The 17398-nt window shown below is 54.2% G+C and overlaps 1 protein-coding gene and 1 long non-coding RNA gene across 3 annotated transcripts; one reads left to right on the top strand and one right to left on the bottom strand.

The window, feature by feature from the left end:
- Positions 1-1125: 1125 nt before the first annotated feature.
- On the bottom strand, positions 1126-11039 carry LOC116535766. The gene is made up of 3 exons (XR_004262346.1): positions 10012-11039; positions 8614-8616; positions 1126-1136 (listed from the first exon to the last, which is right to left on the bottom strand). It is a non-coding gene; the product is annotated as an uncharacterized LOC116535766 (long non-coding RNA).
- Positions 2446-16611, top strand: LSM14B (LSM family member 14B). Of its 2 annotated transcripts, XM_032257119.1 has the most exons (10): positions 2446-2785; positions 4669-4832; positions 7544-7679; positions 8824-8940; positions 11036-11203; positions 11469-11546; positions 11770-11931; positions 12608-12758; positions 14527-14712; positions 15404-16611. In XM_032257119.1, exons 1-9 carry the CDS (start codon positions 2659-2661, stop codon positions 14696-14698), a joined length of 1275 nt encoding a protein of 424 aa, XP_032113010.1. In that variant the 5' UTR covers positions 2446-2658; the 3' UTR covers positions 14699-14712; positions 15404-16611. The 2 variants fall into 2 exon arrangements, with proteins under 2 accessions (XP_032113010.1, XP_032113011.1); XM_032257120.1 differs by lacking the exon at positions 8824-8940.
- The last annotated feature ends 787 nt before the right edge of the window (positions 16612-17398 follow it).

Raw genomic sequence — 17398 nt, 5'->3', positions numbered from 1 at the left:
CATCAGGTCAGTTCACTGAGGTGCTCAGGAGATCTGGTTGGCACCTCGTCCTCACAGGTGCATCCTGCGTGTCAAAGGGGGGAAGGCTGTGCTGTGTTGAGAGCTGAGAGTCCAGGTAAAACTGAATTTTTCCTCTTCTCTTCAGCTTCCTGTGTCCCCTTTCTTAAACTCGTCACTGTTCTCTTACTGGCCATTGCCGGGCTCTGCTGGGAGCAGGTTGGCTTCGCTTTCGTGAAGAGACAAGAGACCATGTGAGGCGGCCCTAAGCCTGTGAAGGATGCCACCAGGCCAGCCTGCAACTTCCCTGAGTGTGACTCTCCCGCACTGGGCCTCTGTTTCCCCTTCTGTCAAATTCGGAGTCATAGCACCTATCCTGCCTGGCACGTAAGAAGTTCTCGGCGTAGTCAGAAATGCATTTTAGGTCCTTACCACGTCTATACTCAAATAGGTGAAATAAATACTTCACAAAATAATACTTATTCTCACATTGGGAGATACTGTTCTTTTCTTTTCTTTTCCTTATTTTTTTTGAGATGCAGTCTCACTCTATTGCCCAGGCTGGAGTGTAGCAGCCTGATCTCGGCTTCACTGCAATCTCTGCCACCCGGGTTCAAGCAATTCTCCTGCCTCAGCCTCCCAGGTAGCTGGAATTACAGGAGCCTGCCCCCGTGCCTGGCTAATTTTTGTACTTTTAGTAGAGACGGGGTTTCACCATCTTGGCCAGGCTGGTCTTGAACTTCTGACCTTGTGATGCACCCACCTTGGCCTCCCAAAGTGCTGGGATTACAGGTGTGGGCCACCACGCCCGGCCTGTTATTTTCTTTTCCTTTTTTTCCCCCTTAAAGAAATGGGCCTCGCTGCCACCCGAGTGCAGTAGTCCAATCACAGCTCACTGTGGCCTCCAACTCCAACTCCTGAGCTCAAGGGATCCTCCTGTCTCTGCCTCCGCCTCCCAAGCAGCTGGAACTACAAGTATGTGCCCCCGCACTTGGCTAATTTTTTTTAAAGTTTTTTTGTAGCGATGGGGTCTCCATATGTTGCCCAGGCTGATCTCAAACTCCTGGCCTGCAGTGATCCTCCCTCCTTGGCCTCCCAAAGAGCTGGGATTACCGGCAGGAGCCACCACGCCCCACCTTCTGATATTTTCTGTCTTACTCTATTTCATTTTTTAAATTTATTTTTGAGACGGGGACTGGAGTGCAGTGGTGCCATCTCTGCTCACTGCCACCTCCACCTCTCAGACTCAAGCGATTCTCCTGCCTCAGCCTCCCCAGCAGCTGGGATTACAGGTGCCCGCCACCACGCCCAGCTAATTTTTTTGTATTTTTAGTAAAGACAGGATTTCACCATGTTGCCCAGGCTGGTCTCGAACTCCTCACCTCAAGTGATCCGCCCGCCTCCGCCTCCCAAAGGGCTGGGATTACAGGCGTGAGCCTTGGCGCCAGGCCTATCGCATTTTTATAGTCACCACCCACGATTTTTTTTTCCGGAGCCCAATATTGGTCCCTGATCTGAAGATGTTCACGGTCAAGAGGGAGACAGACAAAGCACACACCGCGCGCCCTCGGTCACGAATCACGCGGAGGGCCCGCGGCTAAGCGACTGCGGGCGGCCGAGCCTCCTCCACGCCCCGGGAGGTGGGCAAGGCCTCCGAGCCACAGCCCCGGGGACGAGCGGAGGCCTCCGAGGCCCCTGGTAGCCAGTCAGAATTTATTTTAGTGGATCTGGAGAGCTGCGGCCGGCTTTCGGAGGAGTGGCAGGATGAAAAGAGAAAGTGTGCTCAGCAAGTTATATTTAGCGGCTGCCACGCCGGAAGCGCCGCCGTCGCAGGAGCTGCCGCCCCCCGCCGGCACCTGGGCACCAGGGCACCCAGGCGGGAGTCCCGGGACTCCCCGGGAACACCCGGCGCCCAGGGCCTCCGCCGGTCCCGGGTCTCCCACGAGGGTGAGGGTCAGGGGCGCGCCTGGCCCAAGATAAGGAAGTCGCCTGGGCCCCACTTCTGTAGGAGGGGAAACTGAGGCCAAGGGGGCAAAAACCCCTAGTTGGCCGTGCCCAGGCTTCCGAGCCCCGCCGGCACGCGCGAGGGCGGGGCCTGGCGCTCCTCCCCGGCCCCGCCCACCGAGCGTGCAAACAGCGGCCGCCCACCCAGGCGCACGCGCGCTCCGCCCGGGACGCTTCCCACCCCTCTCCCGGACTGCTGAGTCTCGAGTGCCAGCTCCGCGCGGGGCCCGCCGGGAGCCGGCCGTGAAGGGGCGGAGCGCCGAAAAGATCCGCCTCCGGGCAGCGGGGCCTTGTTGCGCAGGCGCGACTCGCGGGCGCGCCCCTCAGCTGGCGGCGCGGCCATATTTAAAGGCCAGCGGGCGCAGCGAGCCAATGGGCGGCGAGCGCGAGGGGGCGGTGCGTAGCGGCTCGAGGCCCCGGATGTGGCTGCGGCGGCCCCTCCTCCCCCGCGTTCCCCTCAGAGCCCCGGCCGCGCGCCCCTCCTTCGTTCGCTCGGTGCCCGCGCAGGCCCCTCGGGCGGCGGCGAGGAGGCGCCCCGGCGGCGGCGGCAGGGCGGAGGAGCGCAGGAGCGGGCGGCCAGGCCACCGCGCGGTGGCGAAGCGGGCCGCGGCCCGGCGCTTGTCCCCCCCGGCAGCCCGACGCGCCCTGGCCGCCGCCATGAGCGGCTCCTCAGGCACCCCGTATCTGGGCAGCAAGATCAGCCTCATCTCCAAGGCGCAGATCCGCTACGAGGGCATCCTCTACACCATCGACACCGACAACTCCACCGTGGCGCTCGCCAAAGGTAGCGGCCGCCGCCTGCCCGCCGGCCCCAACCGCCCGGCGACCCCGGCCCGCCAACAGCCCCGGGGCGCTCCGGAGCCCGGCGTGGAGACCCCCGGAGCCCGGAGCCCGGCGCCCAGACCCCGCCCGCCCAGCGTCCCCGCGCCGGCGTTGAGACCCGCGGCCCGCGCCTTCACCCGCCGCCCTCCCCCAGCGCGGCCGGCCGCACAATGGTCTCCCTGGCGGCGTTACTGTGCGCGGGCGCCGGGCGGCGTTCGGGAGGGACGGGCCCGGCCCCCGCGGCGCCGCCCCCTTGGCCGCCCAGCCCGGCCCTGCAGGTGCGGGCTCCGAGGGCCAGGGCGGCTCCCGGGCGCGGGGAAGCTCGCGGCCGGTGTCGGGGGTCCCGGCGGAGAAGCTCGCGGCCGGTGTCGGGGGTACCCGCGGGGAAGCTCGGGGCCGGTGTCGGGGGTCCCCGCGGGGAAGCTCGCGGCCGGTCTCGGGGGTCCCCGCGGAGAAGCTCGCGGCCGGTCTCGGGGGTCCCCGCGGGGAAGCTCGGGGCCGGTGTCGGGGGTCTCTGCGGAGAAGCTCGCGGCCGGTCTCGGGGGTCCCGGCGGAGAAGCTCGCGGCCGGTCTCGGGGGTCCCCGCGGGGAAGCTCGCGGCCGGGGGGCGGCGTGACCACGCGCGAATCCGGCGATCTTTTCTGGAACCCGTTAGGCAGCTGGGCCCTGAGCGGACGCATCCTGCGCCCCAATGCAGCGTCCTGCCCGGGCGGGAGCACCCGGCGGCGGCTGATGCCCGCGTCGAAACCGCCGCTCCCGCCGTGTGGCTTTCCCTGTGGCGACAGCCGCCTGTGGGCGCTGACACCCCGCTGCAGCCGCTGGGAGGCCTCGAGGAACGGGCTCTTCCCGGACTCCGGAGAGGTCCAGGCTCGCTGAGGCCGAGGCGGCGGCGGGTGCAGTCCCTTTGTCTTCACCCCGGAGAAGGTGGGGAGTGCCCTTCCCTGCCTCGCAGCGAACGGTGCCGGTGCAGCGGGTCTGCCTACGTCCCACCCGGGGCTCCCCCGGTTCCTGAGGTGTCACAGGACGCACTCATTCCAAGCTGGGACTGTCAGCTTTTGAAGCCCGTCTCCCGCGTGGCTCAGGAGCTGGCGGAGCGTGCCAGGGCTGTGCACTCACTACAGGAGTCCAGTTAGGGAAACTGAGGTCCAGCGTAGGCCCAGGACTCAGTAGGAGTTGTGCTCTTACCAGTCAGAGGCCGCTGTCCCTCCCAGCTCTGCCCCTAGAGGCCTGCTAAAAAGAGACCTTGTAGGGCTCCTGCAAGCCTGCTGCATAGGGGCTGGTACCCCAAGAAGTCCCTCGGGCTCAGAATTCCTTAGAGGTGCGGAAGCTGGGGTCAAGGGTTCACAATCCTGGGACCCTGTCTCCCTTGTTTCTGTGGCAGCTGTTCCAAGGCTTGTTGTGGATGGAAGGGTAAGGGAACGCTCATCTACGTTCCTTTGCGAGAAAACTGACCTCCCCGCCCCCAGGCGCAATGTGTGGTGAGGCTTTGGGCATAAAGCAGCAAGCTGCCTGTTTGATTTTTGCCGTCTGCTGTGGACAGGAAAGCCTTGCGAAGCAAGCCTTGTTTTGCTGAGAGCTCTGTGTTCGCACAGGAGACAGTCTGTGAAATAGTTCTTGTCATGTTTGTGATATAGAACTGTCTGGAGCTTCACCAATTGATGCGCCATCAGCATTGTCCACTGAAAATGGGGGCGTTAAGTAGATGTTGAAATGTGGTCCTGGGGTACTGTGTTGTCGCTCGGAGCAGTTGCCGCTGTCTTCTGGAAGGCTTAAGAGCAGTTGCGTCGGGGTTGATTGAACTGGCTGAGGACAACACCTTAACGCTTCTCTTTCTCCACTCATAAGTGAGGTCCTTTGGCACTGAAGACCGTCCCACAGATAGGCCTGCTCCCCCCAGAGAAGAGATTTATGAGTACATCATTTTCCGGGGAAGTGACATCAAAGATATCACTGTGTGTGAACCTCCGAAAGCTCAGCACACACTCCCGCAGGATCCCGCCATTGTTCAGGTAAGTATGCCACTGCCCCTGTGTGCACGCTGTGAGAGATGCCGGTCTCCACATGGAGCGTGGTGGCATGTCGGGTCAGGTGCTCAGTGTGAGGAATAACCTTTTAATTTAAAGTGGCTTAGCTTTTGTCCAGGCTGTTGCTGTTCCCACAGAAGGTGATTCTTGTAGCACACAGTAGGTGGCCTGTGCTGTGTAGCATGGCTTTTAAGGATGGAGAACAGGGGACCCTGGTGCACACATGCGTGCACGTGTGTGTGTGTGTGTACTCGTGTGTGTGTAGTGTAGAGTGGATGTTCGTGTGCATGAGTAGTGTGTGTATAGTGTTGTATGAGTGGATGCTCTGTGTGTGTGTGTGTGTGTGTGTGTGTAGTGTAGAGTGGATGTTCCGTGTGTGAGTAGTGTGTGTGTGTATAGTGTAGTGTATGAGTGGATGCCCTGTGTGTGTGTGTCTGTGTATAGAGTGGATGTTCCGTGAGTAGTGTGTGTGTGTAATGTAGAGTGGATGTTCCCTGTATGTGAGTGTATGGTGTAGTGTAGTATGAGTGGATGCTGTGTGTGTGTGTGTATGTGTAGTGTAGTGTATGAATGGATGCTCTGTGTGTGTGTGTAGTGTAGAGTGGATGGTCCATGTGTGTTAGTGTGTGTGTGTATCGTGTAGTGTGTGAGTGGATGCTCTGTGTGTGTGTGTGTGTGTGTGTGTGTGTGTGTGTGTGTAGTGTATGAATGGATGCTCTGTGTGTGTGTGTGTGTAGTGTAGAGTGGATGGTCCATGTGTGTTAGTGTGTGTGTGTATAGTGTAGTGTATGAGTGGATGCTCTGTGTGTGTGTGTGTGTGTGTGTGTGTGTGTGTGTAGTGTAGTGTAATGTATGAGTGGATGTGTGTGTGTTTGTGTGTGTATATATAGTGTAGTGTATGAGTGGATGCTCTGTGTGTGTGTAGTGTAGTGTAGTATGAGTGGATGCTGTGTGTGTGTAGAGTGGATGTTCCGTGTGTGTTAGTGTGTGTGTGTGTAGTGTAGTGTATGAGTGATACTGTGTATGTAGTGTAGTGTAGTATGAGTGGATGCTGTGTGTGTGTGTGTGGTGTGGAGTGGATGTTCCATGTGTGTGAGTGGCGTGTGTGTATAGTGATTGGATGCTGTGTGTGTGTGTGGTGTAGAGTGTATGTTCCATGTGTGTGAGTGGCGTGTGTATAGTATAGTGTAGTGATTGGATGCTTTGTGTGTGTGTGTGTGTGTGTGTGTGTGTGTGTAGTGTAGAGTGGATGCTCTGTGTGGATGTTCTTTGTGTAGTGTAGTGTAGTATGAGTGGATGCTGTGTGTGTGTGTGTGTGTGTGTGTGTGTAGAGTGGATGTTCCCTGTGAGTAGTGTGTGTGTGTGTGTAGTGTAGTATATGAGTGGATGCTCTGTGTGTGTGTGTCTGTGTATAGAGTGGATGTTCCGTGAGTAGTGTGTGTGTGTAATGTAGAGTGGATGTTCCCTGTATGTGAGTGTATAGTGTAGTGTAGTATGAATGGATGCTGTGTGTGTGTGTGTGTGTGTGTGTGTAGTGTAGTGTATGAATGGATGCTCTGTGTGTGTGTGTAGTGTAGAGTGGATGCTCTGTGTGGATGTTCTTTGTGTGTGTAGTGTAGTGTATGATTGGATGCTCTTGTGTGTGTGTAGTGTAGTGTAGAGTGGATGTTCCGTGTGTGAGTAGCGTGTGTGTGTGTATAGTGCAGTGTAGTATGAGTGGATGCTGTGTGTGTGTGTGTGTGTGTATGTGTGTGTGTGTGTGGCATGTGTGTATAGTGTGACTGGATGCCCCTGGACCTGTGATGTTGGGGGCATAGCGTTTGCCCTTAGTTTCTGGTTGGAGAAGGCTGAGCCCTGAGCAGCTGCTGTGAGTGGCGTGACATACCTGTCGGGACTGCAGGCCTTGCCCTTGGGTTATGCCCAGACGTTACAGGCTGCTGTTGTGTAACACCCCAGATTTACAAGTTTGATGCTACGTGCCCACCTATTGGGTTATGGCTTATTTTTCACCAAGGAGCCCAGGTTAACATTTTCTTCACTTCTAAATGTAAACATTCATTGGCTCCTCTGGGGTTGAGACTGCACCAGGTTCCGTGCTGAGCACCCATCCTGGAAGGTGCAATCACACAGGGCAGGCTTTGGGAGCAGTGGGGAGCCATCCAATGGCTTTGAGTTAGGAGAATCTGGGTTAGAATTACACAGACAAGACCCCTGTAATCCCAGTACTTTGTAAGGCAGAGGCAGGCGGATCATCTGAGATCAGGAGTTCAAGACCAGCCCGGCCAACATGCAAAACCCTGTCTCTACTAAAAATACAAAAATTAGCTGGGTATGGTGATGGGTGCCTGTAATTTCAGCTACTTGGGAGGCTGAGGCAGGGAGAATCGCTTGAACCTGGGAGGTGGACATTGCAGTGAGCCGAGATTACACCGCTGCACTCCAGCCTGGGTGACAGAGCAAGACTATCTCAAAAAAAAAAAAAAAAAAAACCTACATGGACAGGTGGAACTGGAAATGAAGTACTGTGGAAAAGGCAGGTCTTGCCCTACTGGAAACTTGCACCCCAAGGGCTCCTCCGGCGTCTCAAGGATGCAGGCTAATGGGACAGTGCTTGTCTCCCACCTAAACAAGTGCCCTGATGCAGGTGTGCGGGCTGATAGCCTTCTCTGTTCTCACCCGAGTGTCTCGTTGTTCAGTCTTCCCTGGGCTCTGCCTCTGCCTCGCCCTTCCAGCCGCACGTGCCTTACAGCCCTTTCCGAGGGATGGCGCCCTATGGTCCGCTGGCGGCCAGCTCCCTGCTCAGCCAGCAGTATGCTGCCTCCCTGGGTCTAGGTGAGTGACCTGTTTCTGTCTGGTAAACTATCCTTGTGTGTAACTCACTGAGTGGAGCGATGGAGCCCGAGGGTGGGGACATGCATTTTTGTCATGTTCAGCTCGTAGACTGTTTTACTACAGACTTAGTAAATTACCCAGTGAATCTTCAGCTCATGAGAGCATTTAGTAAACTACTTGACTGAGAGTAAAAGAGGCAGGGGCCTGAGTGTTGGAACAGATGAATCCAATCAAAATTCATTCTAAGTCTCAGCATGGATCTAGGCGGAAGTCCTGGGCCAGGCATGGTGGTTCACGCTTATAATCCCAGCACTTTGGGAGGCCAAGGTGGGTGAATCACCTTAGGTCTGGTGTTCGAGACCAGCCTGAACAGCATGATGGAATTCTGTCTGTATAAGAAGTACAAAAATCAGCTGGGCATGGTGGTACACACCGTAATCCCAGCTACTTGGGAGGTTGAGGCACGAGAATTGCTTAACCCTGGAGCGGAGGTTTCAGTAAGCTAAGATTGTGCCACTGCACTCCAGCCTGGGTGACACAGTGAGACTCTGTCTCAAAAAAACAAATAGGTGGAAGTCCTTTATATCTGCTTGAAAGAAGAAATAACTGATATTATATGTAGTATTACAGATAAGGTCCAGCTATTTGCACATTTATAAGCCTGTAAATATAGAAGTTAAATACAAACCCACCCATCATGTTTATTATTCTACTGTAAGTGCCTCACTCAAAAATGGTTTCAACTGAGATTGAATCACCCCAGAGTATGATTCTATTCTCCATATGTAGAGAGAAATCCCGTGGTATCCTTGACTTGGACCTAGCCTTGCAGATGGGCTCAGAGTGTAGAATTGACAGGTGATCACCTTCACCCTTGTTCAGAATCCAGCATGAGTAGTGAGACAGGGAACCCTAAATGAGGTCTGTAGGCCACTTGCTGCTACAAATCGTGCCTGTCTTGATTGCTGTTCCTAGTGTGACAGGTGGCCTTCCCAGCTCAGCTCCCTATTTCTAAAATATGTTTGTATGACAGAGTCCTACAAGAGGTTGCTTGGCTCTTTCCAAGCTTGCTAGACACAAGACGAATATATCGTGACTTATTTGTGTGCTTTCTTTTTGCTCTTTCTCCTTTATCTTCCTTTAGAGAAGTTGGTAAGCCCTCCAGCCTCAGCCGCTGCTTCCAGCCCTAGCTCTTCTCCATCTCCACAGCCTGTTTCAGAGCTTGACTTGTCCTCAGAGCCACAGCAGCTCACTGCCAAGGGTAACAGCAGTTTGGGAGAACTGCATGCTGTCTTGCAAACCATTCTGAGAGCGAGGGGTAAACCAGCAGACAGAATGATAGTAGCTGTACCAGATCATTTGCCAAGCCCATGCGGCTGCTGAGCTGCCTGTTTGCTTCAGCACGTGGTCCTGATTTATGAACTCTCAGTGTTAAAGAAGGGATTACGAAGAATTAGCGGAGTACTTTGTTCACTCTCACTGGGTCCAGGGTCTCTGTTGACTTGTACCATGACTACTGCATATGGGAAACTTCATTGTTCACAGCAAGTCATTTCCCTGGGGTTTGTGCTGGGTCCTAAACGTGTTCTAGAGTACTGCAGTGGGACTCCCCAAAGCACCTCATATGCCCATGCTGCTCTTTGATCTGTGTGGTGAATAGCTCCCTCTTTTAGGGGATTCAAAATTGGGGACTTGGGTGACAGTCCCCAACTGTTTGGCCAGGTGGACAGTGTCCGCCTGATGGTCAGCTGGCCAATGCTGGTGCACACCACCTGTCTCTGTGCTGTGGTGGTGGTGGCGCCTGTGGGATTTCTAGACCTTTCCTCCCATTCTACTTATTTACCCTGAAGTTCTAAAATTCACATTGATGATCTTGTGTGTTTATGTGTTACACATAGCACCCTGTGCTCCGCGGCAAGCTGGAACCCTCACCATTATCTGGCCCTGGTCCGGGATGACGCCTGGGCTTTCCTTATGGCACACAGCTGCTGTCAGTCTGTCATTCTGCAAGTGCTGCTTTCCGAATCCTGCATGCACTCCGTGTATCTGAGTTAGAGAATAGTAATTTTTTTCCCACTTAAAAATGACACAGATACTTCCATTGCTTTTAGGATCATTTACCTAAACCTGCTCACAGGGCAAGACTTTGTTTGAACTAGTTGGTTGTGTGAAAAGCAGACAAGCCACAGATCCATGCCCCTGTAGTCACGGTATGATCAGGAAAAAGCAGGTAGTGCTGTGTTCATCTCCAGGCCAGTCATGCTGAGTAAGACAATCAGTGAGAAAGTGGCCGGGTGCATCCTGCCAGAGGACACTTACCAGACCTCTATACAGAGCCGTTCTGGCCTGCCTTTTGAGAGCTTCTCTTGATCTGTTTACAAGGAATTTTTCTACACTGATTTTTTTTTTTTCATTTTAGTGTGTATTTCATAAAAACAGGTGAGATCCTCAGTCTTCACGTGTATTGGGCTCTTCCTCTAATAATTTTCCCGTGGTTAGGGAATGTTTCTGTTTCAGATCTCTATTCACTTGTACCCAGTTCCACATTGTCCTGTTTAGGGTCTTCACAGGTCCTGGAACTTTGGAAAGGGAGGAGATGGAGAGGAGGTGGGTGGTGTTCCCCTTTTTCCTCCGGGTTCAGAGGGCTTGATTTCTGAGGGTTCATCTCCCTGGGCGTGGGCCCAGGAACTGCAGTCTCATAAGCACAGCCCCTTGCTGAAGGCCACCTAGGAGCCCTTTGTGTCTTCATGATGGGCCTTTGCCCCTAAGAGAAGTGTAGGCTGCTCCCCTCTCGAAAGTCAGCTCCTACTTGTTTTTAGTTTTATTGTGCCTTAAGTGGAAATGACAGTGTTCTAGAATTTAACTTTAGAATTCGATCACTGCATTTTCTAGAAAATCCCAGGCTGGGCTGGTTCTTCTCCAGTATGGACCAGAATGAAACAGATTTTCAGATCCTGAATTCACCAGGCTGTTGGGGCTACTGAGGCCCTTTGGGATTGGTGCATGCATGGTTTTAAGAAAGCTGTTTCTGTGCCACTGGGAAGGTGCCTGTGGGTAGGCATAGTGTTTTTCCTCTCCTTGAGGATCCCTAACTTGGGGAGCTCAGGACTTTGGGGGTGGGCAGTCCAAAGATGAACTGGCCTTGGTGCTGCCCAGTGTCTTGGCCTTCTTTTGCTGCCTGGGCTAGCCTCAGAGGGAACAGCCCAGTCTGGGGGAGCTTTGCTTGGATTTGGTAGAACCTCTAGGCAGTTACCCTCCTTTCCTTCCTGACATGCCAGCAGAAGAGAAATGTCTGGAGGTCTAAGTCTTGCTTCTTTTCTCTCTATTTTTAAACCTTCCTCCCCTCCTCAATTCAGGAGCTGGTTTTCCATCCATTCCAGTCAGCAAGAGCCCCATGGTGGAGCAGGGTGTCCAGACTGGTTCTGCTGATAACCTGAATGCTAAAAGGCTGTTACCTGGCAAGGGCACCACAGGGACGCAGCTCAATGGTCGTCAGGCCCCCCCGAGCTGCAAGACTACCAGTGGTAATTGAACACATATTTTCCTGGAGTTTGTTTGATGTTCTAAAAGTGGCACACTACTTCCTGGGCTATTTTTTTTTTTTTTATTAAAAAATACTACTCTCCCATTCTAAGCCCCATGTGCTTTTGCAGGGCAGGCCCATGCAGCAGCCTCCTGCAGTGCTGCCCTGGCCGCGTGCCCCGTGGTGGTGGTGCCTGCTTCCACAGCTGGGTTCTGGCTTCCGGCTTCTGCAGGAGCTTCGCCTTACTCTTCCCTTTTGCGCCTTAGATGTAGTCCAGCCGGCAGCTGTGCAAACTCAAGGGCAGGTGAATGACGAGAACAGAAGACCTCAGAGGAGGCGATCAGGTAACTCCTGTTGCCACTTGACTTCTGGAGGCCATGAGTGATCAGGCTGAGCTCTGCTTGTCCTCCTGCCTGCTTCTCTGGGTAACAATTTTTCAGGGGTGCTGGTGTGAAATCACTGCTCGTGTGCTCTGCCCCCTCTGCTGCCTTGAGGGTGTGCCTAGAAACTGCTTGTGAGGTGCTTGGGTTAGTGACCTTCAGCCAGTGTTGTCCTTTCTCCTCACAGGAAACAGGCGAACGAGGAATCGCTCCAGAGGGCAAAACCGTCCAACTAATGTCAAGGAAAACACAATCAAATTTGAGGGTGACTTTGATTTTGAGAGTGCAAATGCCCAGTTCAACCGAGAGGAGCTTGACAAAGAGTTTAAGAAGAAACTGAATTTTAAAGGTTTGGCTCATTCTATGAAAATTATCCTCCCCACAGGAGAACCCCTAGAGAGTGTTAAGAAGAGATACCTGGCTAGGTGTGGTAGTTCACACCTGTAATCTCAGCACTTTGGGAGGCCAAGGTGGGTGGATCACCTGAGGTCAGGAGTTCAACACCAGCCTGGCCAACACCACAAAACCTCCTCTCTACTAAAAATACAAAAATTAGCCGGGTATGGTGGTGGGCGCCTGTAATCCCATCTACTCAGGAGGCTGAGACGAGAATCGTTTGAACCCATGAGGTGGAGATTGCAGTGCCAGTGAGCCAAGATTCTATCACTGCACTCCAGCCTGGGTGACAAAGCAAGACTCCATCTCAGAAGAAAAAAAAAAAAGGAAGCAATGCCTGGAAGAAAGGGAAGCCAGGCTGGTGGTGAGCTGGAGTGAGGAGTTAATGAAACAAGGAGGAGTTTGCTACCGGGAGGGAGGTGTGAACACAGAATAAGGTGCAGACTGCATGGCCCAGATGGCAGAAGGAGACCTGTGCTGAGAAGGTAGAAGGAGATCTCTGCTTAGCACAAGGTGTAGGTTATGTCTCAGCCTGAGGTGGCTACTGGGTGGGTCCGGAGGAACACCCTGCTAGAAGGCTGTGCTCTCTGCCCTTCCTGTTCCTCCATGTTTGCTGCTTCTCTTTGTAGATGACAAGACTGAGAAGGGGGAAGAAAAGGACCCAGCTGTGGTGACCCAGAGTGACGAAACGCCGGCCGAGGAAGACCTTCTGGGGCCCAACTGCTACTATGACAAATCCAAGTCGTTCTTTGACAACATCTCTTCTGAACTCAAGACCAGGTGGGAGGCTGAATGGATGAGGGGAGGAGAGTCCTGCAGTCTAGAAAGGACAGGACTGAGGGCCCTCACCTGAAGGCAGAGCTGGACCCAGAGGCCCAGGGTAGCTGTTCTAGGGTCCTGCTTGCATTTCTGTGTCATGGGCATGGGAGTCCCAGCAGGTTGTGTGTGGGAAGCCTCTTGGGGGTCCCGACCCGAGGAGTCGGCTGAGGTCAAGCCCCTGTTTCCTCTTGGCTTTGGTGTCCTGTCCCCACAAAGGCTGGGTTGCACCACCCCTCTCCCCACCCCTCCCTCTGGCAGACCTGTGTCAACATTCAGCGCGCCTCATTGGTCTGCTTGCTGGTCCTGCTGCCACAGTGGCCTGAGGACCTTGCTTTGCAGCCTGAGGCATGCGGCTAGAACATGGTCACACTGGCCTTCCTTCACTTCATTGAGACCAGGAACCATGTGGTGTGTTTTATTTTTCACACCTAACAGCTGGTCAGATGTCCCACGGAGCAACCTAGAGAGGGTGGCATCTACAGTGCAGGCCTGGCATGGAGACTTGGGGCCATTTGATTGAGTGCCAGACATGCCATGGGGTGTTGACAGGGATGCGTAAGGCAGGCTAGGAGAGCCTCACCTCCTCATGCCAGGTGAGAAATAGAACAGCGTGTCGTGGAAGGCCAGGCAGCCAGGGCGATGCGCCGGAGCTGTGGATGCGATGGGAAGTGAATGATCAATTCTCACGGGTGGAGCAGGCTGTGCAGATGAGTGCGGGAGGCGCTTCCATACAGGCTGCGTCTGGGGGATGGGTTCCCATAGGGTCATGTAAGGCAAGGCAGTGACTATGGATTTTGTTCCAAGTGCCGAGGGAAGCCATCAGAGGGTTTTGAGCTGAAGAGTGGTGCTGTCTGATGTTTTACGGCATCCTTGGTGAGAATGGTTGGACAGTGGGCAAGTGTGGCTGCTTCCTGGCCAGTTAGGGGGCCAGTGCTGCAGCGCAGGCAGCTTGGAACCTGGCAGTGGTGGTGACAGAGGGAAGGGGTAGAGTCTGAATGTTATCTTGAAGGTGATGCTAACAGAATTGGCCAACATGACGTGAGAAGAGTCCAGAATGACTCCTCAGTCTTTTGGCCTGGGCAGCTGATGGGTGGAGTTGCTATTTCTTTAAACACAGAAGTCTGTGTGAGCAGCAGGTTTTCTGCTGAAGAGGAACTCGGGGTGGGTGTGCTGCCCTGGAGCTGCTGTCTGCATTGGTGGGAGTGCTGGGCGTGCTGGGCACACAGTTGGATGTGGGAGACAGTCTCCCACCAGCGGCTTGTTTGGGTGGTATGGGTGTCCGTGTTGTATCCCCGTCTTCCCAACTCCAAAAGCAGAAGCATCAGATTCCAAGGACCTCTAGCCTAGCCCCCTCCTCGTCTAGGACAGTCCACTTGATGCTTCAGCCTCAGGTCTCCTGGGCCCCTCAGCCTCCTCAGGGCTCCTCTGTGTGCCCAGCAAGCAACAGGGGCTGCCTTGGTAGCGACCTAGTATCACTGCTCGCCTGTGGTGACAGAGATGGTAGAGATGGATCCTGAGCCCCTGCCCATTGTGGGGACAGTCCTGGTTGGAAATGTGACAGGGAGCACCTGCAGTGCTGGAGCCGTACTCCAGTGCCGACAGGGCCACCCCTTCCCTGTAGTGGCCCTGGTAAGTCTGTCCCTCCTTTTCTGGGCTGCCCTGAGGACAGGCCTGGCCAGAAGCCTGAAAGTCAGTGCTTGCTACAATCAGCATTTCCTCTATGGTTTAGCTCCAGGCGGACAACGTGGGCCGAAGAGAGGAAGCTCAACACGGAGACCTTTGGGGTGTCAGGGAGGTTTCTTCGTGGCCGCAGTTCTCGGGGTGGATTCCGAGGCGGCAGGGGCAATGGGACCACCCGTCGCAACCCCACTTCCCACAGAGCTGGAACTGGCAGGGTGTGAGGATGTAGTCATAGGTGAGTGGACAAGTCTTCTGGATTTCTGGATGCTTTGGTGGGAGGGTGTAGGATCAGGTGCACCTGGAGAGCTCAGGAGTGGGGGGGTGTTGGAAAGAACAGGCTCAGTTTCCCAGGAAGAGAGGCCTGGAGGTGTCAAAGCCAAACCGAGGGCCTTGACCACGTCTTACCCAGGGGGCTCTTGGCCAACTAAACCCGAATCTGTGGGGGCAGGACCCAGGCCCCAGCATCCTCTCAAGTGAGATTGTAGGTGTGGAAGGTGAGGCCCTGCGGGTGTGGTGTGCCTGGGGGCTTGACACCCGAGTGAAGCCAGTGAGAGAGCTTGCTCCAAGGCCAGTGTCTCAGCCCAACTGGCCCTAAATAAGAGGCTTTGTTTTTAACAAGATTCCAGTGGACTTGTGGGCACCCTAGGGTCTGGGTAGAGTGTCCCACATAGGGTGCCTGGTGCCGACCCCACCCCAGGGCCTTGAGGTGGCCAGGTGGGCCCTGAAGGGACTAGGCCTTCTGCCACTAGCTGCTTCCTGTCCCCAGTGTGTTGTATAGTAGGATACTGAGTGGATTGCGAGAGGAATGGTGAAGCTGGCTTGACTCAGCCGGGGCCAGAGGGAGGCTGAGCGGCTCCTGCTGGCCAGCAGAGGCAGCAGCACCGGCTTCTCCCAGCAGCTATTTGACTTCCTGTCATCTCTTGCAGGCTCCTACTGAAGTGGCGCAGAAATGATTCTGTGTATCAGGACACAAGGAAAACGCTGCACTTACAGGGAGATGTGGTCACTTTGTTTACGGAGTTTGAAAGATTCCCATACTGCTACTTATGTTTTGGACTTAACTTGGACACGGTCTGAGTTAGAACCACTTGTTTTGGGGAAGTATTCATGGGTAACCTCTTTGAGGTGTCTTTACCTATGTTTCCTTTAGTTGCGCATAGCCTAATTCTAAGGTTTTGGTATTTTGCAAAAAGGTTTCTATAGCGAAAGCTGAATCCTTACTTTGTGACTTTTTTTTTAATGACAGCTTTGACTTTTAAAAGTGAAACCAAATCTCATTTGGCAGATGTGGCAGCCAAGTGCATCTCTGTAACCCTGGCCCCTGGTGCTGCTGGCCTGGCACCCCCACTGCCTAGGGTGGGGTCTCAGGAGTCAGGCAGGGCCAGCACAGGTGTGGGGGGGGGGGGGGGGGGGGGAAGGGCACGGAAGGGGTTGTGCTATGGATCATGTTGTATAAGTGAACCAGACCACCCTGATGACACCCACAGTAATGTTGTCAAGGTCAGGACTGGCCAGGGGTGAGTGGATTAGAAGCACTTGGGAGTAGTGGTCAGTGGCCCCGGACGCCAACCATGGAGCTGCTGCAGAGCCTGGTGTCCGTAAGCTTCCAGGTCGCAGTTGGAGCTTGGGATGAGCCCCTGTGGCGCCTTGGCCCTTCTGTGGTCCCTGCCAGGCTCTGACCTGTGCCAGTCAGTCAGTGCTGGACTCTGGCCACACACTTTGGTGTTCTCATCTACTTGGAAATGAGCCAGTCTTTTTTGCAAGGTCAGTTGACCAAGAGCATATTTCCCCTCTGTTGTACATCGTTCTTTTGTGTTTTTGTTTTAAATGTGGGTGGAGGGAGGGCAGGGTCTACATTTGGGGTCTACATTTGTTGCATGAGTCGATGGGTCAGAACTTTAGTATACGCATGCGTCCTGAGTGACAGGTCATTTTGTTGAACATAAGCACCTTGGTAACTAAACCCTTCTAATAGCTACAAAGGCTTTAGTTCTGTATTGATTAAGTTACTGTAAAAGCTTGGGTTTATTTTTGTAGGACTTCATGGCTAAGAATTAGAACATAGCAAGGGGGCTCCTCTGTTGGAGTAATGTAAATTGTAATTATAAATAAACACGCAAACCTTTAAAACTTCCTTCTCTGATGCCCTAAGAATCCTGTTGACTCTGCTGCCCAGGTCATCTCTGCATCATGTGCAGGTCTGGAGCACACTTAGGTTGGAATCCAGGGAGACTTGGGCCCTGTCAGGTGATCGAACAAAGTGGCTGACCCAACTGCTCAGCTGAAGTGCAGCTAGCAGACCCGGGTTCTCCCTGTGGGCCACCCTTCTGGGATGAATGGCTCTCCTCTCCAAACACTGGATACAAAGTCATTTTAAAAACCCAGTTCACAGACAATGCCTGTTTCATAAAACAGTGGCCCCTTTGCCACCTTCCTGCTGCCTCCAAGCCCCCCAGCTCAGCAGCACTCATGTTTCCAGGCACCATAGAGCACGTTGGAGTCATGAGCGGGGTTGTACCCGGAACCACTCAGAAAACAAAGACACGGCTGGTTCTAGGGTCAGAACATCCCATTTCAGTCTAATGGGTTTCCAGATGACCTTAAAAGTGGTCCTCAGAGAGGACGAGGAGACACATCAGCTGCATGAGCTCTCCTTGCAATATGCCTATGGTGCCATCAGGCTCCACTGCATAACTGCCAGCGAGCAGCTCTCCAGTTCTTGGGTGGGGATAATGCATATCCTTGACTAGCAGAAAAATAAATCTTATGTTTCAGATACAGGTGGCCACAGCCCTCACCCAGCTAGATGACTTGGTGAAACAGGCACTGCCTGCCAGAGAATCTCAAGGTGGTCAGGTCATGGCATACCACCTGACTGACCTTGCTGTTGTTAAACATGTTGTTTTGACAATTGTACATTT

The sequence above is a fragment of the Sapajus apella genome, unplaced genomic scaffold (genome assembly GCF_009761245.1).
Source record: "Sapajus apella isolate SASKATOON/1434 unplaced genomic scaffold, GSC_monkey_1.0 scaffold96, whole genome shotgun sequence".
In the NCBI taxonomy this organism is placed as follows: domain Eukaryota; kingdom Metazoa; phylum Chordata; class Mammalia; order Primates; family Cebidae; genus Sapajus; species Sapajus apella.
Note: the sequence above shows the minus strand (reverse complement) of the source record. Positions and strands in the feature narration are given on the sequence as shown.

Excerpts from the sequence above, each read along its gene's own strand:
- LSM14B (XM_032257119.1), top strand. The coding sequence starts at position 2,659 with ATGAGCGGCTCCTCAGGCACCCCGTATCTGGGCAGCAAGATCAGCCTC. Across the intron at positions 7,680-8,823 it reads TGCTGCCTCCCTGGGTCTAG|AGAAGTTGGTAAGCCCTCCA; the intron begins GTGAGTGACCTG and ends ATCTTCCTTTAG. Across the intron at positions 11,204-11,468 it reads GAGCTGCAAGACTACCAGTG|ATGTAGTCCAGCCGGCAGCT; the intron begins GTAATTGAACAC and ends TTTGCGCCTTAG.